The 22,837-nt window shown below is 43.6% G+C and overlaps 1 protein-coding gene across 1 annotated transcript in view; it reads right to left on the bottom strand.

Annotated features, from left to right (window-relative positions):
* Window positions 1-238: 238 nt before the first annotated feature.
* The window catches only part of LOC119384450 (disks large homolog 5-like), a 61,071-nt gene continuing 38,472 nt past the window's right edge, over window positions 239-22,837 (bottom strand). The window contains 2 exon segments of the mRNA XM_049413450.1: window positions 239-275; window positions 9,164-10,505. Of these exon segments, the coding sequence (XP_049269407.1) occupies window positions 257-275; window positions 9,164-10,505 (1,361 nt within the window). The 3' untranslated portion in view covers window positions 239-256.

Consider the following 22,837-nt stretch of genomic DNA (forward strand, 5'->3'; position numbering starts at 1 on the left):
GTTGCGCATGTTTATCCCGCATACCTGTAAACGAATGAGTGTCACTTCATCACTCTGATAAGCTACACATCAGTTGGCGCCCCAGCTCAAAGGGCCTGCTCACTTACCTCCAGCAGCTGGTCTCCAACCTGAAGGCTGGCTTGAGCAGCTATGCTATTCTCGGAGACAGAAGCCACAAAAATGGGTGCCACCAGCACCACATTTAATCTGTATTCCAAGGGCTCCAGGCTCTTTTTCAATCACTATCCTTCGCATGTCACCAGGGCTTGGGTCGTCTGCAAAAGCGCTCCTCTTGTCAGCATCACTTCATCATCGAAAGAACCAAAACCCACACTGCATTTTACAGTGTATCTGACATAAGTGCATTAGCCTGTTCTACAAATCCCTGCACTTCAAAAAGCCAAGTGCTAGGTTTTACCAGGCCATCTGGATTTGTCGCACACTTGCTTATTCTATATAACCTTGAACTAGACTTAACTACACCACAACAATAGCTTACATTCTAGAATATTGGGTTTAGAAAAATCTGTGCCCATTTAACTGCTCATGTGAGCATAACCTGCTGTTCTTAAACACAAGGCTAACAAAACAGTCACTGCTCTTTTGGACTTTAGTTTCAGCCAATAAAACACAAGAACTGAGACAGCAAATACCTTAGTGCAACAAATTTATGGCACTAGAAGCCCTACCATGCTAACCTAAAACTTTATGAGGAAGTTACGTACTCTGAAACACATTAAAGTATGTCAGAATACATTACTGTTTTGTTTGTGTGATAGCACTCACAAACAATAAACAGTACAGATCAATTCTACTATCTACATTCCAGATGAATGTGTTTGAGGAAATTTTCCATTTCTTCCTTTCTTTCAAGTAGCATACAGTGAAACAGCACATAACAGTACAAAAAAAAAAAAAATTGCAAGCAACCTTGAATGTACAACTAAAAATAAAGAGCAAATACTACAGCTAGAGTAACAGATCACAAGCCCTCAATATCTGAATTTTCCATGCATCAAGAAAGACTCAGCAGATGTAATATTGCAATTAAAGGTAACAAGCAACATTTCTTGAAGGCAGCAGAACTGAGGAGACAAGTGTATAAGCAGGCACCCAAAATAACTGGAATGTCTTTTCCTTACACAATGCTTTCAATTGCAACCATTATTATAACTGCAAGGCCTCCACATCAGTGCAACAAGCACTATAGCTCAAAGTTGAATAGCTCATATTATTTCTCATAAGTTTATTAATATAAATACCTGGTTATTTTTATTGACTGACCACTAAAAGTAGACTGAACACTGAAAGAATAAGTGCTAAAATTACGAGCACCAAGAAGGAGAACAGACAAAGGACTGTTCTCCTTTTTGTGCTCATCAATTTTTAGCGCTTATTCTTCAGTGTTCATGGATAGCCAACTAGCCCAACAGTCTGTTCTAGCAAAAGTAGACTGGGTACATGGAACTGTGCGTTCTCATGCTGGCTTGTTCTGTGACTTTTTCTGTATATAGAGTTTCATAGAAATCTCAAATTCTTATGCATAATTTATGAATACATGAAAGGGCAGGCCCTTTAATGTTACATCAAACTCATGAGCATTATTCTCCAATATGGCTGATGCCAGGGGATGAGGAGCTGTCCAAGCACACCTTAGTACTTCCTCTGAGACATGCTGGCACTTTAGCACTCACAGAGTATAACCCACCCCCTTTTCCCCTGTATGTTGATGAGGGAAAGAGGCGTTGCACTGAGGAAAGAGGCACCTACTTTCTGCATTCCTGCAAGCAGCATGGCTAAGTGCTTTGCTTTAGTGAGCCTTTATAGCGAGTGTGTTATAAGCAAATTGCGAAAAGAGGGAAGACTAGGGGGTTCCACAGCTTCTGGGAAAGCTGGTGGAGCTCTCCAAAGCCAGAAAGCTTGAGAACCCTTAGCCTAGTGAACACATACAATCTGTCTAGGATTAGCTCACACACAGTTGACAGTAAAGCATATGTTTAGCATACACTTTTTTTATATTCAACGGTAAATAAATGACCTATGATATGTAAAATCCCAAAAGAACACCCGTGGAAGGTGAACCTGCCAACGTTAAGCATGTGCACCCTCCCTAGTAAACTAGGCTAGCGGACCTGCTTGAGGGTTTGGGAAGCATATAGAGTGCTGACTAATGGGCACGTCCTCTGTTATAGAGAGCTCAATGAGAGAATATAGCGCAGGATTTCTAGTCACAAGACATTGCGGGTATAAACTGAGGAATTTAGGATTGCATGTGAGAACAAGTACAATGCTTTAGAACAAGAAAATGAAGACATAGAAGGTAGAAAGGAAAATGAGACTAGAAGGTAAGAAAGAAAAATGAAGACCATAGAAGTAGAAAGAAAATGCAGACATAGAAGGTAGAAAGAAACTGTAACTAGTTATTTCTGAAACAGCAATTGAAATTAGAGGCAAAACAACTGGAGACAAACAAATTGGAGACAAGAGCCAAGCAAGTTCTCTCACGCCACGAAAGACTTAATATAAAATGACAACATATAAAAGTAACTACCGCAAGAGATAATACAATTTGCTGAATTGTCAAAGCTGATCAACAAGAGGGAAACTCAACAACATGCAGTAGTACACAATAAAGAGATAGAGAACACAGCAAAAAGAAGGCGGCAGCATCAAAGCAGCTAGAAGGTACTCAGTATGCAAAAGACCATAATGCATGCTGTAAAGATAACCAGGACATATTTATTAAGAATTTCAATGGACAGGTGAAGGGCGCAGAGGAGCTTTTACTCTGAACTGCACTGTTCAAATAGAAGTCACCCTACCATGAGTTAAATCAAAGTCAAACATGACACCAAAGTTCCAGCATACCTATCGAGGTTAGACAGGGCTCTACAAGACATGCCCAGCGGAAAGACTATATGATCAAAGATGGAGGAAATTTTAACATGTAACAACCTTGTGACACTCTGCACACAATACTTTAAAAGGGTCGTGAAAAGAAAATGACGTTGCCCAGTTGTAATTTTCCTGCTTCAACAAGGATTAGACATGCGATTCCAAAATATTTCGGCGCTATATTCAGTCTATAATTAATGACACCTGTTTGAAATTGCAGTTATCTTGGCCTCTAAACGACTATGCGGCACTACGGGCAGCCATAGGGCACTAACGTGTGACGTCATGCTAAGGGAAGTCATAAACACAGCGTTAGCTTTCTTTTGCTCTAAAATAATAGATTTATAGGAACCTAGATGGGAAACAAATAAACACAACTTTTGCACCCGACGTTGTATTACTGTGCAGTACAGCACTTGATCTGCTTGTTTTCTTCGCTTTCAAGCGCTCCGTCATGTGTGTATTCTTGGCTTCGCTCCGCATGGTGCAGCATCCCAGTTTTTTCTTTCTCGTTATGTTAGGTTGTGTTTTACGGTGTGTTTTGGGTGGCTTAGTCCTAGCTATGCAATCGTGTGCGTCGTCAGACAGTGCTGTACAACTTATCGAAGTGGAAACAACGTTCGCTTTCACAGCTGCCGGCGTCACAAGCGAGACAGTACGATGCTACGAATCTCAGCCAACTATGGCTCAGCAAACATCGCTGCATCGCCATGTTTTGTCAACGACAGAGACTTTTCGTCGGTTGACTTAAAGTGACGTCAGCTGTACAGTTGAGGGCAACGTGAGCTGGGAAATCGTAACTGTGATTTTATAGTTATTAAATGAACCCAGACGATGAAACGAGTCAAGGTATAGTATTGAATGGATGGCCAGGATTCCAAATACACACGTAGTTGAAACTTTTCGGAAAACATTTCACGACCCCTTTAAAAACTTCAAATGAACGAACCAGTTTGAAAAACTCCAATATTTTACTAATACGTTACAAGGCAGACATAAAAGGTTTGAAGAACTACAGACCGATTAGCCTTCTTTCAGAATTATACAAGGATAATTCAGATGTTGACAAGGGTAATTACGAATCTGGCAAGAGACACACTTGACTTTAATCAACCTAGAGAGTAAGCTGGCTTCAGGAAGAGGTATTCCACAATGAACCACAGCAATCTGCTCAATCAAGTAATTTAGAAGTTGCTTGATTGAGCAGAATCACCAAGAAAAGCAGCAAAATTTTTATTGCGAAAGGTGTCCCTCAAGGAGATGCAATCTCTCCAATGTTCCCTATTGGGTTCAAGGAGTATTCAAGTGACTAGATTGGGTGGGAAAAAGTATACGTAATGATTAACAGTGATTATCTCAGTAACTTATGGTTTACAGACGATGTCATGCTCTGCAGCAATGATGGCAACAAATTACAAAATATTGTTGAAGACCTAAACCGAGCAAGTCTTAAAGTAAGGTTGAAGATAAATATGCAAAAGACAAAGATAATGTTAGGAGGCTCAGCGAAAGAATCAGAATTTGAGATTGGCAACCAGACCCTAGTATCTATAAAAGAATATGTATATCCAGGTCAATTACAAACAGGGGTGCCTAGTAATGAAATGTTAATTCACCAAAGAATAAGGGCTGGAGCACTTACTTCAGCCATTCCCAAATCATGACAGGCTAAATTACTGCTGTTCCTAAAGCAGAAAGTGTACAACCATTGTATAATGCCAGTACTAACATATGAGGCAGAAGCTTGAAGCACAACAAAGAAACTCGAGACATTAAGAACCTCGCATCATGTAATGAAAAGAAAAATGATAGGTGTAACATTAAGAGATTGGAAGACTGCAAAATGGATCAGAAAACAAACACGGGTAGCTGATATCCTAGATGACATTAAGGGGAAAAAAATGGACCTGGGCACGTAATGCGAAGGTCAGATAACCGATGGTCAATGATGGTAACGATGGTTAGAGCAACGAAATGGATACCATGAGATGGGAAGCACGACTGAGGACAGCAGAGGCTTAGGTGGGGCGACGAAATTGAGAAATTTGCAGGTATAAATGGAATCAGCTCATGCAGGACAGGGTAAATTGGAGATCATCGGGAGAGGCCTTCATCCTGCAGTGGACATAAGATAGGCTGACAATGATTCATTATGTAAAAGCACGAAAAGGATGAGAAAAACATTCTAAGGCACACATAAGACAGGACACAGCGCTGTGCCCAGTCTTATGTGTGCCTTAGAAAGTTTTTCTCGTCCTTTTCGCGCTGTTACACAATGAATGAATACCAACTAGCCCGGTTTACTGTAGTGACAATGATGATGATGTAAAAGCCAATGTACTTTTCACACTGACATGAAAGGTCTTGCACTAGCAATGGGCACTGTTGCCATAAAAGAAGATATAAGTGCCATATAATGGGGAAAAAAAATTCTGGCATGTTACTGGGCACCCCTCATTAATAAGTCAGCCCCATGTTAGTACAAGAATGCTACACTGCAATACCAATATACGCAGTCATGCTCTGCCAGATGCTATCGCACCCTTTGAGCCTGCTCAGAAAACACTGCACTGGATAAACTGAGAGTCTCTTCAATCTGCCATATTTTGGGGTTTTATGCATCAAAACCATGAAATAGTTATGGGGCATGCAACAGTGGGGAATTCAAAATTAATTTTGACCACCTGGAGTTCTTTAACGTACAACTACCTTTAAAGCACCCTCTCACCCCATACAAGTACATACCCATTTCTTACTTGCGGGTTGTGTAGAGTGAAGGATGGACAGATTAATGCAACAAGAACAGCAGTGATAGGGGCACGCAGTCTGAAGTTACTTAGCCTAGAAAGTTCAGAATACAAAAAAGAAAATGCCTACCCTCAACTTGATCATCACGAGCTCACATGTCCACATTTCACTTGCCAATGTGTTGCAAGGCACTGCCGATGGAATGAGCTGAAAGTTCCTACATTGGCGGAGCTTGCATACTATTGTTGCCCGTTCCATCCAGTGCAGCGACCGAGCCGTTGCCGTAGCAACAAACAATGTGGTGCCGCACCGCCAGCACCCCGAGAAAAAGGGTTCCGTAAACAAAACAGATTCCTTGAACTTGCAGTCTCGAACTCAAAGGAGGGTATTTGCACCACTTCAACAAGAACCAAGGGTGTACCGCACGTGTGAAATGAGGCAGCAGAGAAGCCTTTCGTATGGACATCCGACCCACACAAGCAAAAAGCCAGAGGCGAAATAGCAGCCAGCGCCTCAATCGTGTTTTGTAGCTGTAGTGATCTTTTTTTGTTGTTGTTGCAACGGCATCAATGGAAAAGCACGCAAAATAAAAACAAAACCCCATAATAATGTCTGTTCTGATGCAATGCCGTGATCACATCTAATGTTACGTTCATCCAATCAAAGGCTTGCGCTCTTAGCGATCATTTCCAGCTGCATTAGCTCTGGCGGGCACAACTACACATTGAGGTGGTAAGTAGTGATGCAGTAATTTCACTGCCTGATAAAAATATTAAATTATTGATATTAAATATATTGATAATTATTTAATTTAAATAAGTAAAATAAATAAATAAATATTGGTGCTTTGACCTATGCCAAAATTATCCCCAGCTATCAGTCTACGCAACCCACAAATAAAGAATAGGTGCTTCAAAAGTGTTCAAGGTGCCCTCTAAGTACATGGGTGTTATTGCATTTTGCCTAAATTGTAATGTAGCCAGGACTTCCTGATGCCTTCGGTATATCAACGCAAACTGGTCGAATGAAGCACTTCTAGGAGTCCTGGGCCATCCAGGACAGACCTAAGGAACCTATTGCAATACTATACAAGCGTGAAGCAGAGGGCATTAATGAGTTCTATAGCATGAAAATGTAATAAAAATTGGCCAGACTGCAATCTCTTTTTCGTTCAAACATGTCATGTAAAATTCAATCCTTTATTACCAATGATTCACTACTATTTATCATTTTTTTAAATAAGACATGAAATATTATCAGGAGCTAGTTCTCTATTTTCACAGTGGTGACGTAACTTATCCACATTGAAGTTAACTTTATAAAAGGGCTGTTTTTGATATATTACTCTGGTTTAATGCTTACCTTTAGCACTCTTTAGAGCAGTCAACCAAGCCTTTAGCATGAACCACAAGTGCAGTGACAAGTTGATGTTGATGCACTCTCACTCTAAGTCACATCATGTGTCATGACTGGAGTAAAGGTAAGCTCATTTGTAAGACATTGTGAATTACGCGCACTATGCCTCATGGCATGCTTGTGCTTATGTGTGTATGAATATTCAAAACTTTCGAATAATGCATTGAATACTGTTCTCACGGTGATTGTGCTGTGGTTACCGAGGGATCACCGACCTTCTGCAAATCAACTTACGAAAACCTAGAAAGCTGGATCGACATGTACGAAAGCGTTGGTACAACTGGTAACTTCATAAAAATTTGTGCCGCATATAATTCTCCCCGAAAGATGTGGTGAGTAGAGGGTATGAAAAATCAGAAGTCCACTCTAACAATGTGGGATCTCTTTCACAGGAGGTTCTTAAAGGGGTACTGACATGAAAATTTTTCAGCACTCAAGAGCCTAGAAAATATACTCGAAGGCATGAGTGCATCCTGAAAAAGTAATTACAGCACGTTTTTCAAAGCCAGTTTCGGTTCCCACTGTACCCTGACGTCACAACACGATATAAGCTTCTCGTCATGTGCTCGCGCAAGATATCGTGACGTTTCCAAGGCCGGTCTGTGCCGTGGTTCTGTTGGTGACGTACAAGAGGCCATTTTGAATGTTTAAGTGCCCGACGTCATCACAGCTAGTACCTAATACTGGTGCGTGAGGTCACTAGAATTGACGCTGTCGCCTGGCGTCACGGTAGTGTCGATGTCAGTAGGTGCACCAAACGAAAATTGACTTTGATGTCAAAACAAAATATCTTATCAACATTAACTGAGCTTTAAACTTTCTGAGAGCTGTCTCTGCAGACAGGAAATTAGTATGGCAGAGTAAGCTCACCTTAGAAAATTGGTGTCAGTACCCCTTAGAGGACATTTACAGATGTTGTTTGCCATCACCACAAACGCGCCGATGGGGACTAAATGAAAACTTGTGTGATGCTATTATCGGCCATACGAGATTCTAGTGCAGTGGACAATGAGGTCAAAGCCAAGAGTGTCATGCAATCAAAGCAAACTTTGTGCATGGCCTTTTTGTCCAACAGAGAGTTAAATCTTTACTGAACACTATGGCTGCTGAGTTCTTCATTGTCAACACACTGTGCTACTATTTTATCAAGTTTTTGATTTACACAGTGATTATTTGAGAGCATGAACATTTTTTAAGTAGTTTTCAAATGTTGGAACAACACAGCTCAGCTCTTCAGTAGGGATTCATTAAAAGAAAAAAGTTCAGCATACATACATAGACACAAGTGAAGAGATACAGAAGGAAAGTGAAGAAACACTGTTTGTGTTGTCTTTTTGCAACACTGTGTCTGCATCTGCAAGCCCAACATTTTTCTATCATAATATAGAATTGAAAGTATCGCATGTGCTTGATTCTGGCACATTTGTAATAAACATAAAAAAGGAGAAATGACATAGTAGAGAATGCTATGCTACTCAGGCAGCCAAACTATGCCTACTGAACTGTGACTGTTCACACACATCAAATAGCTTGTGTATGTGAACAAATTGATTTGTTCTGAATGCTGTATTTGTACCTTTAATAAACAATGTGCAGTGATGTACAATGGTATAAGAGACACTTGTTAATGATGTGAATACTAGGATGTCAATATTGTCTCACAATACTGATAAAAAGAGCTGTCCAGTGTTTAAAAACAACTTGAAAAATATTCAATATACGACTTAAATCACCTCAGGCACTATTTTATTTGTATTCAATTTTATCTCGAAGATTAATGTTAGCACACCCTTACTTCTGTAAGGCGAGAAAAAAAAAAAACAGACTCTATTCTAACCAATTATGTATAGTAAGCTGCTGTGTTGTGCTCAATTTTGCAGTAGCCTAGTAGGTGACTTATATACAATGCAAGTTACTATTTGATGGTCTGCAACTCACCAGCTGGCAAAACATGAATGGAATCACATCAGTACGCTGATGACCCTATTTTCAACTGTCATGAAACAAGAAAAGGTCTCTCCAGCCAATTATGTGTGTTCACAACGCTTCATGTAGTATCACTCTAGTTCTGGGAAGCTATTTGACTGTTTTTAGGGAGCCTTACCTTCGGCCTCTAAGCTCAGTGATGGCCCGAGACCCATTGGGAGTCAGCAATTCCACTGTAAAAGCTGGCATTGGGCTGCTACGATCAGTGAGTGATGGGGCCTTCTCTATTGAGCTTGTAGACACTTTTCCTGCCGATGACTTTGAAGTGACACTTGGTGTTGATGGGATCCGTATGCGTTGGTTCCGCTTTGGAAATGTAGCTAAACCATCATATGAGGGTTGTGGGTAAGTCTCTTCGGGACGAAAAGGTCCATGCACATGTGTGGGCACGAGGCGCTTAGGGGCTGGTGCAACAGGTTGGAACTGTTGGGGGAAGTCCAGGCTGTGAGTTGGTGAAGTGCCTGAAAAGCTGTACTGGGATGGACATGGAGACGGCGTATAACGGCCATCCCCTTTTGTCCCACCCAATGGTCCATATCGCAAGCTCTCAGCCCCGTCACCTGCTAGGAGCGAGTCCCCACTACGTGAAATGTATGTCGGGTAGTAGGCATGCTGGTGGCCTCGTGGTTGCGGGTACAGAGGCACATTTGCACGCAGGCTTTGATGTACATGGCCAGAGAGGAGGACATCAGCATAGGGCGTGACAGGCTTGGCATAGGCCTCGCGAGGGTAGTGGGCCGAGTGGGGCCGACTCTTCAAGCCTCCTCGATGCTGATACATTTCAAGGACATCCTTGTGTGCAGACACCACTGAGTAGTCCAGGCGGTCTTCAGGCAGGCCAGCTGCATAATGCAGCGGAACCCGCTCTGAACTCTGCTGGACACCCGTGGGAGCCTTTGGGGGACTGCCTGGAGATGCATAGGAACCTGAACTTGAGGTGCAGTTGCCACTAGAAGGGGAGCTTAACTCAGCAGGGAAGTCTGCATAGGAGGGAACTTGCAGCTGTTTTGTAAAGGATGCCAGGGACTTACGCTCCCGTCGCTTGTGAGGTTGGAGTGTGCTGGCCACTCCGGCCTCGCCTAGCTGGAGTGGAGGTCCCCGGTACTTGGGCCATGTGCCCCCATTATGTTCCTGCTGTTGTCTGCCAGAAGAGCGCTTGCCGCCAGTTTTGCTGTAGCACTCCAGCATCGAGTCCAACTCTTCAATGGGGCCTTTCTCGTCAGGCAGCAGGGCCTTCTTCTCCTTGGAGACCCGCTTTTCACCAAAGATCTTGTTGTACGCTTTGTCCAGGAGTGTTGGCTGAACACCGACAGAGGCTCTCTCTGACGCTCCACCTGACTTACTGCTCCGGCTGCTTAAGGTCAACGTTTTGGTGTGGTTTCCAAGTTCATGTAGTGTGTCTGTCTGCACTGAGCATGAGACAAAAGACTTTTCCTCACGCTGGTGTGCTGGGGGAGACCCTGCAGGAATACAAAAAACAAAATGAGTGATACTCCTGTAGCCTTAAAAATTAGGTGTAAGTACACAGACAGTACTGTTAATATATTTGCTTTCATAAATGAGAATGTGGCAAACTAATGCCATCTGCAGAAAGTTCCTGGAAAAGCTTCAAGTATTAAAACTAAAATTTAGTATATAGTCACACAACACTGTTAAAAACATCAGTCTTTCTTATGAAATAAAGAAAAATACTGAAGGGCAATATGGATTTGAAAACAGCAGCTTTCTAGCCTTACACCACATGTGAACACTTGTTAAAGCCCTCCAGATACAGAGATCGAGCAGGATGCTCCATTTTCAGGTTTAGTGCCCATGTCACATGGGCATTTGGAAGGCCTTCCAACCGATAGTCTATTGACTTAATGGTCAAGCACGAGCTGCTACACGGTATGTTTCGAAGGCCATCGAGTCAATATATCAAAACTTCGATAGCCATTGAGCAATGAAAACGGAAACAGCGCGAACGTGCCCTGTCGTTCACAGTGTGCTCGTATCCACGATTAGAAAAAAAGAATCTAACCAGTATGCTTTAAAAGCATTATATGTGAGCATTGCAAATTATTTAATGAAGTATTTTTGCTACTTGAAATGTGCAAACTGCACATACTCTCGACGACAGCGACGTGCTTGTCTTCATTGTGCCATCTTGCCGTGTGTCGCTCACCACAGTTTCGCTGCTTAACAACTTGAAGAACTAAATATGCATTCATGACTACGAATCAACAATTTATTGGAATCTTTAAACAAAAACAGACATGTTTGTGTTTTGAAGTTAATTTATATTATTTAACTTTAAATGACATGAATACGAAAATAAAGATCCGCAGCGCCACACAATTTTTGCGAGAAACGCCTGAACCACTGAACGGCCATTTAAAACTGCTGTGTAGCAGCGCAGAGTTGTGAAATTTCGATGGCCATCGACTGGATGGCCTTTCAAAGGTGCCCGTGTGACACAGGTATAATATTTTTTTAATTTCAGGGGTAAAAATCAGTTGTCATTTTTAAAGAACATAAAGAGAAATTGGGATTTTTGTTGTCTGGCAGCCCCACTCAAGATTATCGTGTTAACTTTCATAAAGAATTACCCATGCAATGGTCTTCTTTTAGACAAAAACATTCTATTTTATCAAGTGATATCACTCACAGGATGGGTAGAAACTTGGGCATGTTGGTATCTCACGTTAAAAATATATAACAGCCTGACAGACAGGGACAAAGGAAGAAAGACCCACACAGTGCTGTGTGCGCCTTTCTTCGTTTTTTCCTTGTCTCTCATGCTGATATGTATATTTTCAATATGAACTACCAAAATCCCCAAGTCTCTACTCTTCATGGCTTAATTTCTCGTATACAATGGGTCCTTTTTCATGTTGCTCAGCCACTCCAAGAACACTGCTGTGTGTGTCTTTCTTCATCTGTCCCTGTCTCTTAAGCTGTTCCTCTATTTTAAAGTGTAAGCTATTATGAGCTCCCTACAACAGTTGATTCTGGTAGCGATGTTGTCCACCACCGCTGGTGGCCATTGCAGCTGTTGCACATAATGAAAAAAAAAAGAAAAAAGAAAGGCGGAAGCTTGCACTCAGCCACGCAAGGCTTGAGACACAGCGAAGCTGGTCGAGCACGGCGCCGCTCGTACTTGGCTTTCCGGTAGGCTGGATCCTGACGTAGAGCCCGCATACATGCAGCCTTTCACTCACAGTGATTGGCAGTACCTTCTCTTAGTCTCTAGTTCTCCCATTCCCTGGCCGCATATCCTGGATCTGCTCATCGCTGCCGTTCTCGTACAGCGACAAGCCTCACTTCACGATGCGCTGCTACTTCTTCGGGAGCACGTACTTTCTTTGCGAGTCCCATGGCTGTATCTGATCGAGCGGCGGAAGCGCGGCGGAACTCGGTTGCACGAAGTGTCTCCGTCGCTGGGGCATGGCTTAGCAATACCAGCTCCATGGTTGCTGCTACTGCACATGCGTGGCTTGGCATGACGTCATGAGCTTATGCCAGGCGTTCTAGCAGCTGCGGCGTCACTGGTTGCCATGGCTAAGGCGCGGCTGGCTTTTCATGAAACGCGCACATTTTAATGGCTGGCTTAAACAGCTTCGCTGCTAAAAACAACAGGGCTCAAGCCAGAATCGCACCCAGGTATTCTCCATGGAGTCACGGGTTCTACCACACAGCCACGCCAGCACTTGAAACTGCTTCAGAAAAAGACCCTATAAAGGCTTCATGTCAGGCAAGGAGTCACGTTAACAGTTGTAATATTGTGTGGCAGAAGCACAGAATCACACCAAGCGCCACGTCATGTGAACTGCACAATGAGTGGGTGGTTTAAAGCTGCCCAGCCATTACAAGGGACTCTGCCATAATTCATCATCATCATCAGGCCCAAGACATGTTTAGATATTCCTTCTTTGTTCTTTGCATTGTTCTAACAAAGAAAAAGAAAACAGAGTGAGAAGCAGTGCTGATAAATCTGCTTCACAAGCGAAAAGATGCAGACATTATCAGATGTATCTTGAACGTTTCTGTATCCATCTTAGACATGTTGGGCTTTTCATTCTGTTACTGCTAACCTCCAACCCCCTATCATAAAGAAACGAACAAACAAACAAAGCCCACATGTGGTTTTTACTCTGGTTTAGTTTCAGTTCGGAGAAGTAAAAATTTATAACCGTGAACAAACCGGTTCAGCGCTACTGACTTCAATGTGCTAAGCTGAAACACTCCAGGCAGCACTGCTCAAGTGACTGCACTTGTCAGTTTACCAGGACCTGTACTTTGTAATTTTTCGTTCCATTTCGATTTCATTTCCAATCAAGTATTTTGCTGAGCACATGGCACATCCAAAAGCTTTGTTGGGAGATGAAAGAGAGCGGCTTTTTGGACCTGGCCTGTAATGGAAGACCAGGGCAAAAATTGAAACTTCTGCTGGTTGGAGGGTTGGATTTATAAGCGGTTTTTCGCAAACACGTTTTTCAAATCGCACACCGCGGGACATACAGTAGCTGCGAACCACAGCAGCATCTTTTCGGTAGCGGCTGGGTGCACATGTGTGCTCTCCTTTTGACCTCCGGAGCAGCAGCAAACGAGAGCATGCGCACACCCTGTTGCACACGGGTGTATGCATCATGTCACACACTTTCGGCAACATAGTTCTGAATTCCACCATGCGTGTCCTTGCATCAGCATCCAATTTGATGCATCTTTGTCACTGCGTGGGAAGTAACAAGCACAAGTCGCCCTAGAGGTGGCAGCAACGGCCCCTCACTTGTAAGAGATCTCAATCAATCAGGAAATGGCCGTCACTGACAAGCCTAGTAATATCTAGCAAGTTATCTCGATTGATGTGCAAAGGTTTGTCGCCACTGAGCTCGCTCTCCATGATATCAAAGTCAGAAGATTGTATCCTGGACTCATTGAAGAAAAGGATAAATTCCCAGCAAAAGCAGTCAAACCACCAGCACACTCCTTTTACTGCAAATGAAAGTTTTTCTTTAGTAAGTGCACTGTCGCAAGAAGTTTTAAGTAGCTGACAGATTTCTATGGAGCTACTCGTAGTTACTCACTGCACCGCAACCAACGGCACAAAGTTATGTAGGTGTTACATGAGTGTTCTTTGATAAAAACGAGCTTACAAACTTTGTTGGACTAATGCACAGTGGTGATCGAAGTTAGGATGCTGTACAGAATCTTCTACTCAATTCTATCGAACACAGTAGCATAAACATAGCATGCGCGTGTACATGTGCATGTTGTTGCAAATTAGAAAGTGTGGCTACTGTGAACAAACGTGCAATAATTCAGGTTGTCCTCTCACTTTCGTGTGATTCTGAACCGAAGCTCATCTGTTTTTCTGGTGTGCGATGAGCTTTGACAGCGCACATTCGCTGGACTGACTGGAACGTAGGCAGATTGGCGGTGTTGTGCCACTCTGGTCGATACCCAAGGTTCTGATGGCAAGTCACAGCAGCAGAACGGTCACTTCGCCTACACTGATTAGCACAGTCTGCATTTCTTTCAGCTTTATGTGTGTCTGGCCTACCACTGTGAATAGAACTTTGCTGGTGCGACATCAAACCATAGATGTGGTCACCAGCTCTCAGATTCTCAGGTTTTTTTGTACTGTTCTACTACGTAGATATATTTCGTGGTACATTCGTGTAAAAAAAAAACCCATCGGCAAATACACTTTGCATAAAACGTCGAGCTTCGATATAATATAACAAAGCAAATTGCTGACTTTATTATATCGAGTTTTAAATGTAGTGTATACATAACAGAGACAAAGCACAACAGAAAGAACAACCAATACCAATCAATAGAGACCGGATTTTAGGCAAATGCTTATTTTGTCCCTTGTGCTCCATCGTGCCACTTTGATATATGAGCATGAATTGGAGGTTAAGAAAGTGCCTACAAATGCCTATTTTTGGCATTCGTGCTTAAATGCTTACAAATGCCTATTTTCGAAATTGGCGCCTATATGAACACTATTTAGCCTCAAGTTTTGCTCCCAGGTGCAGTTTGAGACCATTATTCATGTTACCGTGAAGCACTGACTGTTCGGAACTATGGGGTTCAACCTAGTCCTCAAGTTCAACCAACTCGCGGAAACAACCACTAGTGGAAGTGAAGTAGGACACGCTGGCGAGCATTCACTGCTGCACTGGCATGGCGCGATCGGTTGACGAATGCGAGACCGCGGAGAGCCGTCAGCGGAAAGGAGAGTGAAGAGCAAGAAAAAGAAAGAAAAACGGGATGTGCACGCGGCTTTTGTTTTGTTTGTAACTTACTTTGTCAGGTGTTCACTGCGGTAGCGTAGCCAGAAATTTTTTTCAGAGGGGGGGGGGGGGGTCAACCATTCTTTATGTGTGTTCATGCATGCGTTTGTATGTGTACGTATATATATACACATGCAAAACTGAAAAGTTTCAGGGGGGTGGTGTTTGAACCCCCTCCCCCACCGCCTACGCCAGTGGTTCACTGCCAGGGGAGAAATTAGCTCTATGCGATTAGACTCGGCCAATAGGCCGAATCCCTCCCTTCTGGTCTTTTAGCGATCTGGTTACCTGCTCCTGCTCTGTCCTTCTCAGTCATGCCGAAAAGACACCCAGGAGTGTGTTGATACGACAGTGGACAATTTACCCACTGTGCAGAACACAGGAGAGACCATGTTCTGTGAACCGTGTGAGACAAAGCACAATAGACCTTTTTCAAGCACACGAGCGCCACCAACGGGCGCGCAAGCGGTCATGGGAAATGTCTGTACGTCGCAGCAGCCGCCTCGACGAGCGTGCAGGCCTTGCACTGTAGCTCTCCGCTTGCGCCGTGCGAGGACTCCTTAGACACAGTGAATTTGGCAAGGTGCAACATGTTACTGCTCAATTCAATCCCGAACTTCAGTGTTTAGCTGCGACAGCCTCTCGACGATTTCCGTCTGTCCCACTGTTGGACTAGTTGAGCGGCACAGAAGCGTCACTTTTTATTTATTTATTTTTTGCGCTAGTGCGCCTTACGGCATAAATGAAAAAAGAATGCAACTCGGTTGCCTATGAATTGCAGGAGCGATCTATATGACTCGTGGATGCATTTAAAATCAGCGTCCATTGACACTGTCTGCGAGTACAGTGTGAGGTTCTGATATTTAAAGAGTACACTATATAGAAAGTCTAGCCGGCATTTGGGGAAATGAGATACATTCATTGCGTCGCTTGCACCTTATATGTAACGAACAATAAGTGCTTACTAACCTTCATTGGTGCTATAACTACAGGTTGGAATAATACTTAGAGCGAAAAAAGAAAGGAGCAGTACAAGGAAGGAAATGCACAAACGAGCGCTCACACACAACTGAAGGTTTATTGCACGCGTGAAAAAGAAAGCATATATATATACAAAAATCGGAGCGCGTCGCGCGTGTCACAGAGAGGCACCAGAAGTCAAACAACCAAGGCGCGTGCTTACAGTCGATTAATAAAGTTGAATTCCCTGTCTTGTAACGACTGAGAAGGTTGACTGACACAAAGTGTGGCGTTATTTGTGACATGATATACCTCCGAAATTTCTCACGTTGTCTGATTAGGTTGATGGTACCAGTGCCTCCTCTATAACTTTCAGTGCCTGGTGGATGGGGAGGAGAACAAAAGGCGCGACCGTCGGCGCGAGTACAACCGGTCACCGCCAGGCGCCGCCACCCAAACAGGGTTTCGCGGTCTTTCGCTCGCTGCCCGCGCATCACTTGCGCAGGTGCGGCTGCTAGTTTCGTTTCCCGATTTTCTCGACTTCAGGATATCTGAGATGCTGACAATGATCGGTAGAAGCAAGGCCTACTCGACCGCTAAGCTCTTGAGCTCTTGAGACCGATTGAGTTCGAAACAGCAACACCTCTCGGGTGACTGGAACGCACGCACACCGGTAGTCGCAGTGATCTCGTTAATGACGTCGATTTCTTTTTCAGGGGGCATAAGAATGTCATCGTTAAACTGTGCGTTCCGTGAAGATCTTTCATTGCAGTGGTAGCAAAAGCACGCGTAGCACAAGTAGTCCGTCTCACTGGCAGTCACTGACCTTTCGGGCGTTAAACGTTTCTTCAAAGCGTATATGCCTAGGTCGGTAACTCTACGAAATTGTGGCTTCTTTGCAATAATTAAAGGAGTACTGACACGATTTTGAGACATCGAAAAAGGGACATTTTTTGTTTCGTTGGGCTGCGTCCTGCATGCAGCCTAAATCGCAGAAATCACTGCCAGGGTCACAGGACGACAATTCACTCATCGTTGTTTATGTGCACCACGAGCAGATCACGAATTTCGTGTCAGTACTCCTTTAAGCTTCTTGTGCTTCGAAAGGTAGTCTCCACAATACACTCATTCCCAGCTATACTTTCTCGCCATGAGACGCACAGGAGGAGTAGAGTAAGAGCAAAGCACAAGAACTATCCGCACCGAATGAAGTGTGAACAGCGCTCTGAACGCGCGGCTAGTTCAGGCCGTCTGCTGCCGACATCTAAAATAGGCAAGCGCGTCCGGTTACCGATAGTTTTGCTTTTCTTTCCTTTGACATTCCATATTTTGCTTTGCCACTGGAGCGCCACGTTAATGCTTTCCACTGATCGCAACTGGCGCAGCGCAGTTTCTCTGGCAGCAGCGTGCGTGAAGCGAGCGCTCATAGCTCCCTTATAGAGTTCTCATCTTGCTTCCATCTCTCCCTTGTTATCAGCGCCTAGCTGCGATGCGAACAGAGGGCGGATAGAATAGCGAAGCTCCAGTGCACGTGCGTTCAAGTCACCCGGGAGGTGTTGCTGTTTCGAACTCAATCGGTCTGAGGACGCGGAAACGAGCTCTCACTGCGCCGTCTCTTACAACGAGCATCTCGGGTGCGCGCGCGCTCGTAGCCCCGCGCTCGTGGCTGCTGCAATGACCAAATAATTTCAAAATTAACGTCTTCAGTGCCGGCGACACCTTTTTCGGTACCTGCTGGCCTTTTAATAAAAAAGCAATTCAATCCTGCCTGCATTTTATACACTTGCTGGGCAAGAAGTCGGAATTGCCAATCCTTGCCCAAGGGTCTCATTGGAGGGGTCGTAACTATTAGTGCAACGACATTGTGCTAAATGTTTTCAATGATTATGAAAGCTGATGTGGAGGACAATAAGTGGATGAAGTTTAAGAAATATGAAAAATGTTTTTTTTTTTTAATTGTCGTCAGAAGTTTTCATTGTCCGGTGTTTTTTTTTTCACTTAGCCCGATCATGTCTCTTTACTGAAAAGTTATATAAATATAAGATTCGGCAGTGTGGTAGATAAGGATGCGAAGAACGTAATGCGCAATTTTTGTCGCTCTGCTACAAGGATTTTTCGAGATAAAGACGTTCAAAGTAAAGAAAATAACGTCTCCTGGGGCTATTTTGAGGTTTTTTATAAAAAGATCTACACTACACATCAAAACTAAAAATACCTGAGCAGAAGCAAAAACATGCATATATTTAGTTAAAGAAATTTCAGCTACCTAACTTTAATATATTTTGTGCAATTCATAACGAAAGTTGGCCAAAACAGTAGAGCGGATGAGCGCTCTACTCCACCTCTTCGTCATTATTGATTTCCTGTGCTTCGAAAAAATTTTTGGCGGCAAAACAAATTGTGGATCTCTTTTTTCCACTCATCAGGCAATAATATATAAAATTTTGAAATAAATTTGAGAGGTCGACCAGCCATCGATTGTTCGATCTTACGTGGAATCACCCTAATAAAACTTTGAACTCGATTTTCTCCTCTATTAATAAACCTATAGTGATGGCGAAGTTAACGACATTAGTTCTCGGAGCACAATTTATCGATCTAAACCGATTCATTGTTTCTCTTTAGTGTCCCTTTAAACGCATAGTTCGAGAGGAGTGGCTTGAGGAAGTAAATACATATGAGGTTCACGTGTCGCACCCTGTGGTCATAGATGCCATCACTCTGGCATTTAAGGAGCCTTGATGCACAGAGGGCTGGAACTGTGTACTTTGTCAAGGTACTGAATGGCTTTGCCAAAGTTGGGTTGCCTTTGAGCGCACCGTCTGCAAAAGCTCGCAAAGTATCAAGGACAAAAAGGAGCTGGTCAGATGGATACAGTCCAGGCACTTTCTTTTTTTCGTCCGACTTGCACAGCGGCACGCAGCAGTACGACATCGCAATTCATGCAAGCTACGTGGTCACGACAAAGGATCAAAAAATCTTCCATCGCATTCGACTCGCTAAACCCAACCGCACGTGTCAAGGCAGAGCAAAGCAAACAAGCGCTCTAGGCCGCGCCCGCACCAGCACTACCAGCTCAGCGCCCGACCCTGTTTGCACAGCGCCACCACGCAGTCGCGGCGAGCGGGGGAAACGCAAGCGCCGACGACCGCGGGAGGGTGTTCTACCAGGCACTGAAAGTTATAGAGGAGGCACTGATGGTACACAAAATTACTGTGCTTTCGAAGATGGGATTACATTTTCATGACTGACAAAGCGATGCGAGATGAGACGGCTCCATTTGATGAAGTTCGATGCTCGCTGAATCATGCATTAATACAGTAGAACCCCGCTGATACGTTTTTGAAGGGACCGTAGGAAATAAACGTAAGAGACGGGAAACGTAAGAGCCGAAAAACAGGAAAAACGGCAAAATATTTAGTGGTACAGAATTTTATTTCAATTCTTACGAGCAGCACGAAAATTGGCGCGCTCAGCCGCGATCTAGTCGATGGATAGAAACGCGGAGCTTAGGACGGCCTTATTCACAGAAATGTAATCAACGTATGTGATTTTTTTAACACCAACAGCTGTAGGCATGAAAAAACTAAGCACACGCAATCAATCACGACCGGCGCGGCGAGTCCGACCGCGAACCGCACGCACGACCATGCGAGCTCCAACCAGCTCGAACTCCTCCCGTTCTCCGACAAATAACGATGATGATGAGTCTACGCCAACGCGATGGCAGAAGTAAATGCCAATCTCGAAGGCCTTGCTTTCGCAAGCAATTACGTCAAACACGCCATGTTTGTGCAATGCAAATCTCAGAGGCTATGCTTTTGTCAATAGTAAATGCCAATCTCGAAGGCCTTGCTTTCGCGAGCAGTTACGTCATAGACGCCATCTTTGCAATTTGGATCTCGAAGGCCATGCTTTTGTTTGCATCAATTGAAAGATTCTGTTGCTTGCGCCTATCATGCGGCTAATATTACGGTCAAACGAGGCCAAGCTGCGTGAAAATGCGCCATGGCCGCTCTCTTTGGTAGTCACTCGGTCGGCTCCGGGCGCACTTCGCGACGTATCATACGGGAACGGTCCGACAGTTACGACGTAACAGCGGGGTTCCCAATACATTGTATCCTATGGGAGCTATGCCGGGACCGGCGGAAAACGACGTAACAGCCGGGAAAACGCAGCAGTGAGGAACATAACAGCGGGGTTCTACTGTACATCGACCAGTCTGGCCGACGTACATGCGGACACAAGAAAGAGAAATTTGCGGTTAACTCTTACACAATTTACAAAACAATTGGCATGCCTCTGACCGCATTTTTCTTTGCCCACCGCAGACCCCTGCGACCTTAATGTGACTAAGCTTATTCGGGGTGGCCAACAGAACCTTCACCCCCACATCGCTTGCCTATGTTCTTCAGGCCATGCGACTTCTTATACATATATGGGATAACCGCAAAATTTCTAATTTATTCCTTATTTACAGATAGAGGACGTCCGTGTTAATCTTTCTTTGCCATGTGAACAGATTTTCACAAGCCGATACAACAATACACAGGATATCCCGCCTCTTTGATCACTTTGCAGCTGGAAAATACTGCTCATCTTATGTGCGCAAGTTTTTTTTTCAATGCCGTGCGTAATCATGACATCACAATTCCTCGTTTAACAATATTCGAATGCACCGATGCGAAATTAAACACCGATTTCGCTGAACGCGGGCTATACTGCCCGCAAACATGCTCCGCAGTGAAACTTAAAAGCATGTATCAAGAAACTGCAAATTATCAGAGCAAGGCATCTCGCAAATAAATTCTAGTCCCATCCCGTTTTCTTTAAACACGTTTAGAATGTGCTCACTTCTTTGTACAGCACGTGACTTGTCAATTAAAATCAAATAATCATCTGTATACCTGAACACTGCAACACCTCTCTACAGTTTAGTTAAACCAGATCACGAGCCGCTATGGCATTAAATGCCATAGCGGCTTGTGAACAAGTAATAATTGAATTAATACGAATTTGGTGTTCCAGCTCATGTCACTCACGAAAGCACGTTTTTACTGCATGTATCGGCACGTGATAACTCGCATGTCGCTTAACTGCTACATCCGGCATACATCTGCTCGGTAATACCCACACTGAATGCATCATTCCTTTCGCATTTCATGCGTAGAGATACATGCAGGTGCGTTCAGACATGTGTAGTATTTAGGATTTAGTAATAGTCAACCAGCGGTGACGCGTTTTTTTCATTTGGTGCTCCCACGGCGCCAACGAGCAGCGAGCGACGGAACAGCCAGCGGGCTCGGCGTACTCACTTTTCCCATAGTGCTTCGCGAGCCCGCGGGGGGGTTCTGGGATTGCTTGAAAAAGGTCTATTGCACGGCTATATTCAACTGTTGGCAATAACTTAAGCAATAACATTTTTGTTTTCCTGTCGTAGATAGAGGTCGCGCGCGTCTTCGTTTGAAATTATTTGCATTTATGTGAAAATTTATTGTGCCTATATTTACGATTTTGGAACCCTAAAACGTTGTTTTGCCTGCCTATTATAGGCGCCTAAAACAAGCTTTTTTAATGCCTAAAAATTCGGCCTCTACCGATCACACTGGCACATGGTGACACTGTCTGTCCACATGCCCAAATCCATTTGAACTAAGCCACAGTAAATATTAAGATCTCTTCGAATATTCGAACAAATATTACAGTATTCGAGTTCACTTCAATCCGAATTTATTATTACTGAAATTTTGAAGTATGCGAAAGGAACGAATATTGCATGCATATAGCCAGATGTAACCCACTTGGAAAGGTTTTTTCACAGCAGCACAGAGCCACTATGCCGCGAGGCCACCTTTTCACGAAGGAAGTAACATGTGCATACGCATATTACCTGCAATCAGGTTGTGAAATATTTTTGAAAACTTTAGAGGAGGTTATACGGGTTAAGTATGACAAATTTCTTAAACTTAACATATATTACCGCATATAACTTGCACCCACATTTAAAACAGGCCAGGAAAAAAACACATGGGTACAACTTTCAGAAATAACTGCATAAAGTTATTTTAGACACTGCATCGAGCTCAATTTTTGTGATACAGTATTATTTAGTTAACTCGACATAGTAAAAACCAGCAAAAGCTTCAAAATAAGCTAATTTTCGAGATAAACAAAGTTGCGGAAATTGTCCTGAAAAGTCAAGTTCTATCTAAAAATTTTGCCACCAGTGACCAGCATTTCTAGGTTTTATACAAATCAGCTATTTAAATTCACTTAAAAATGATTTGATAATTCAATTACTATTCGTTTTGACTTTGCTGCAAACCAGAAAAGTGATACTTGCACAAGCCTAAATTGAACTACAGTAGAACCCCGCTGTTACGTTCCTCACTGCTGCGTTTTCCCGGCTGTTACGTCGTTTTGCGCCGGTCCCGGCATAGCTCCCACAGGATACAATGTATTGGGAACCCCGCTGTTACGTCGTAGCTGTCGGACCGTTCCCGTATGATACGTCGCGAAGTGCGCTCGGAGCCGACCGAGTGACTACCGGA

This window comes from Rhipicephalus sanguineus, chromosome 1 (assembly GCF_013339695.2).
Source record: "Rhipicephalus sanguineus isolate Rsan-2018 chromosome 1, BIME_Rsan_1.4, whole genome shotgun sequence".
NCBI classification, from domain to species: Eukaryota; Metazoa; Arthropoda; class Arachnida; order Ixodida; family Ixodidae; genus Rhipicephalus; species Rhipicephalus sanguineus.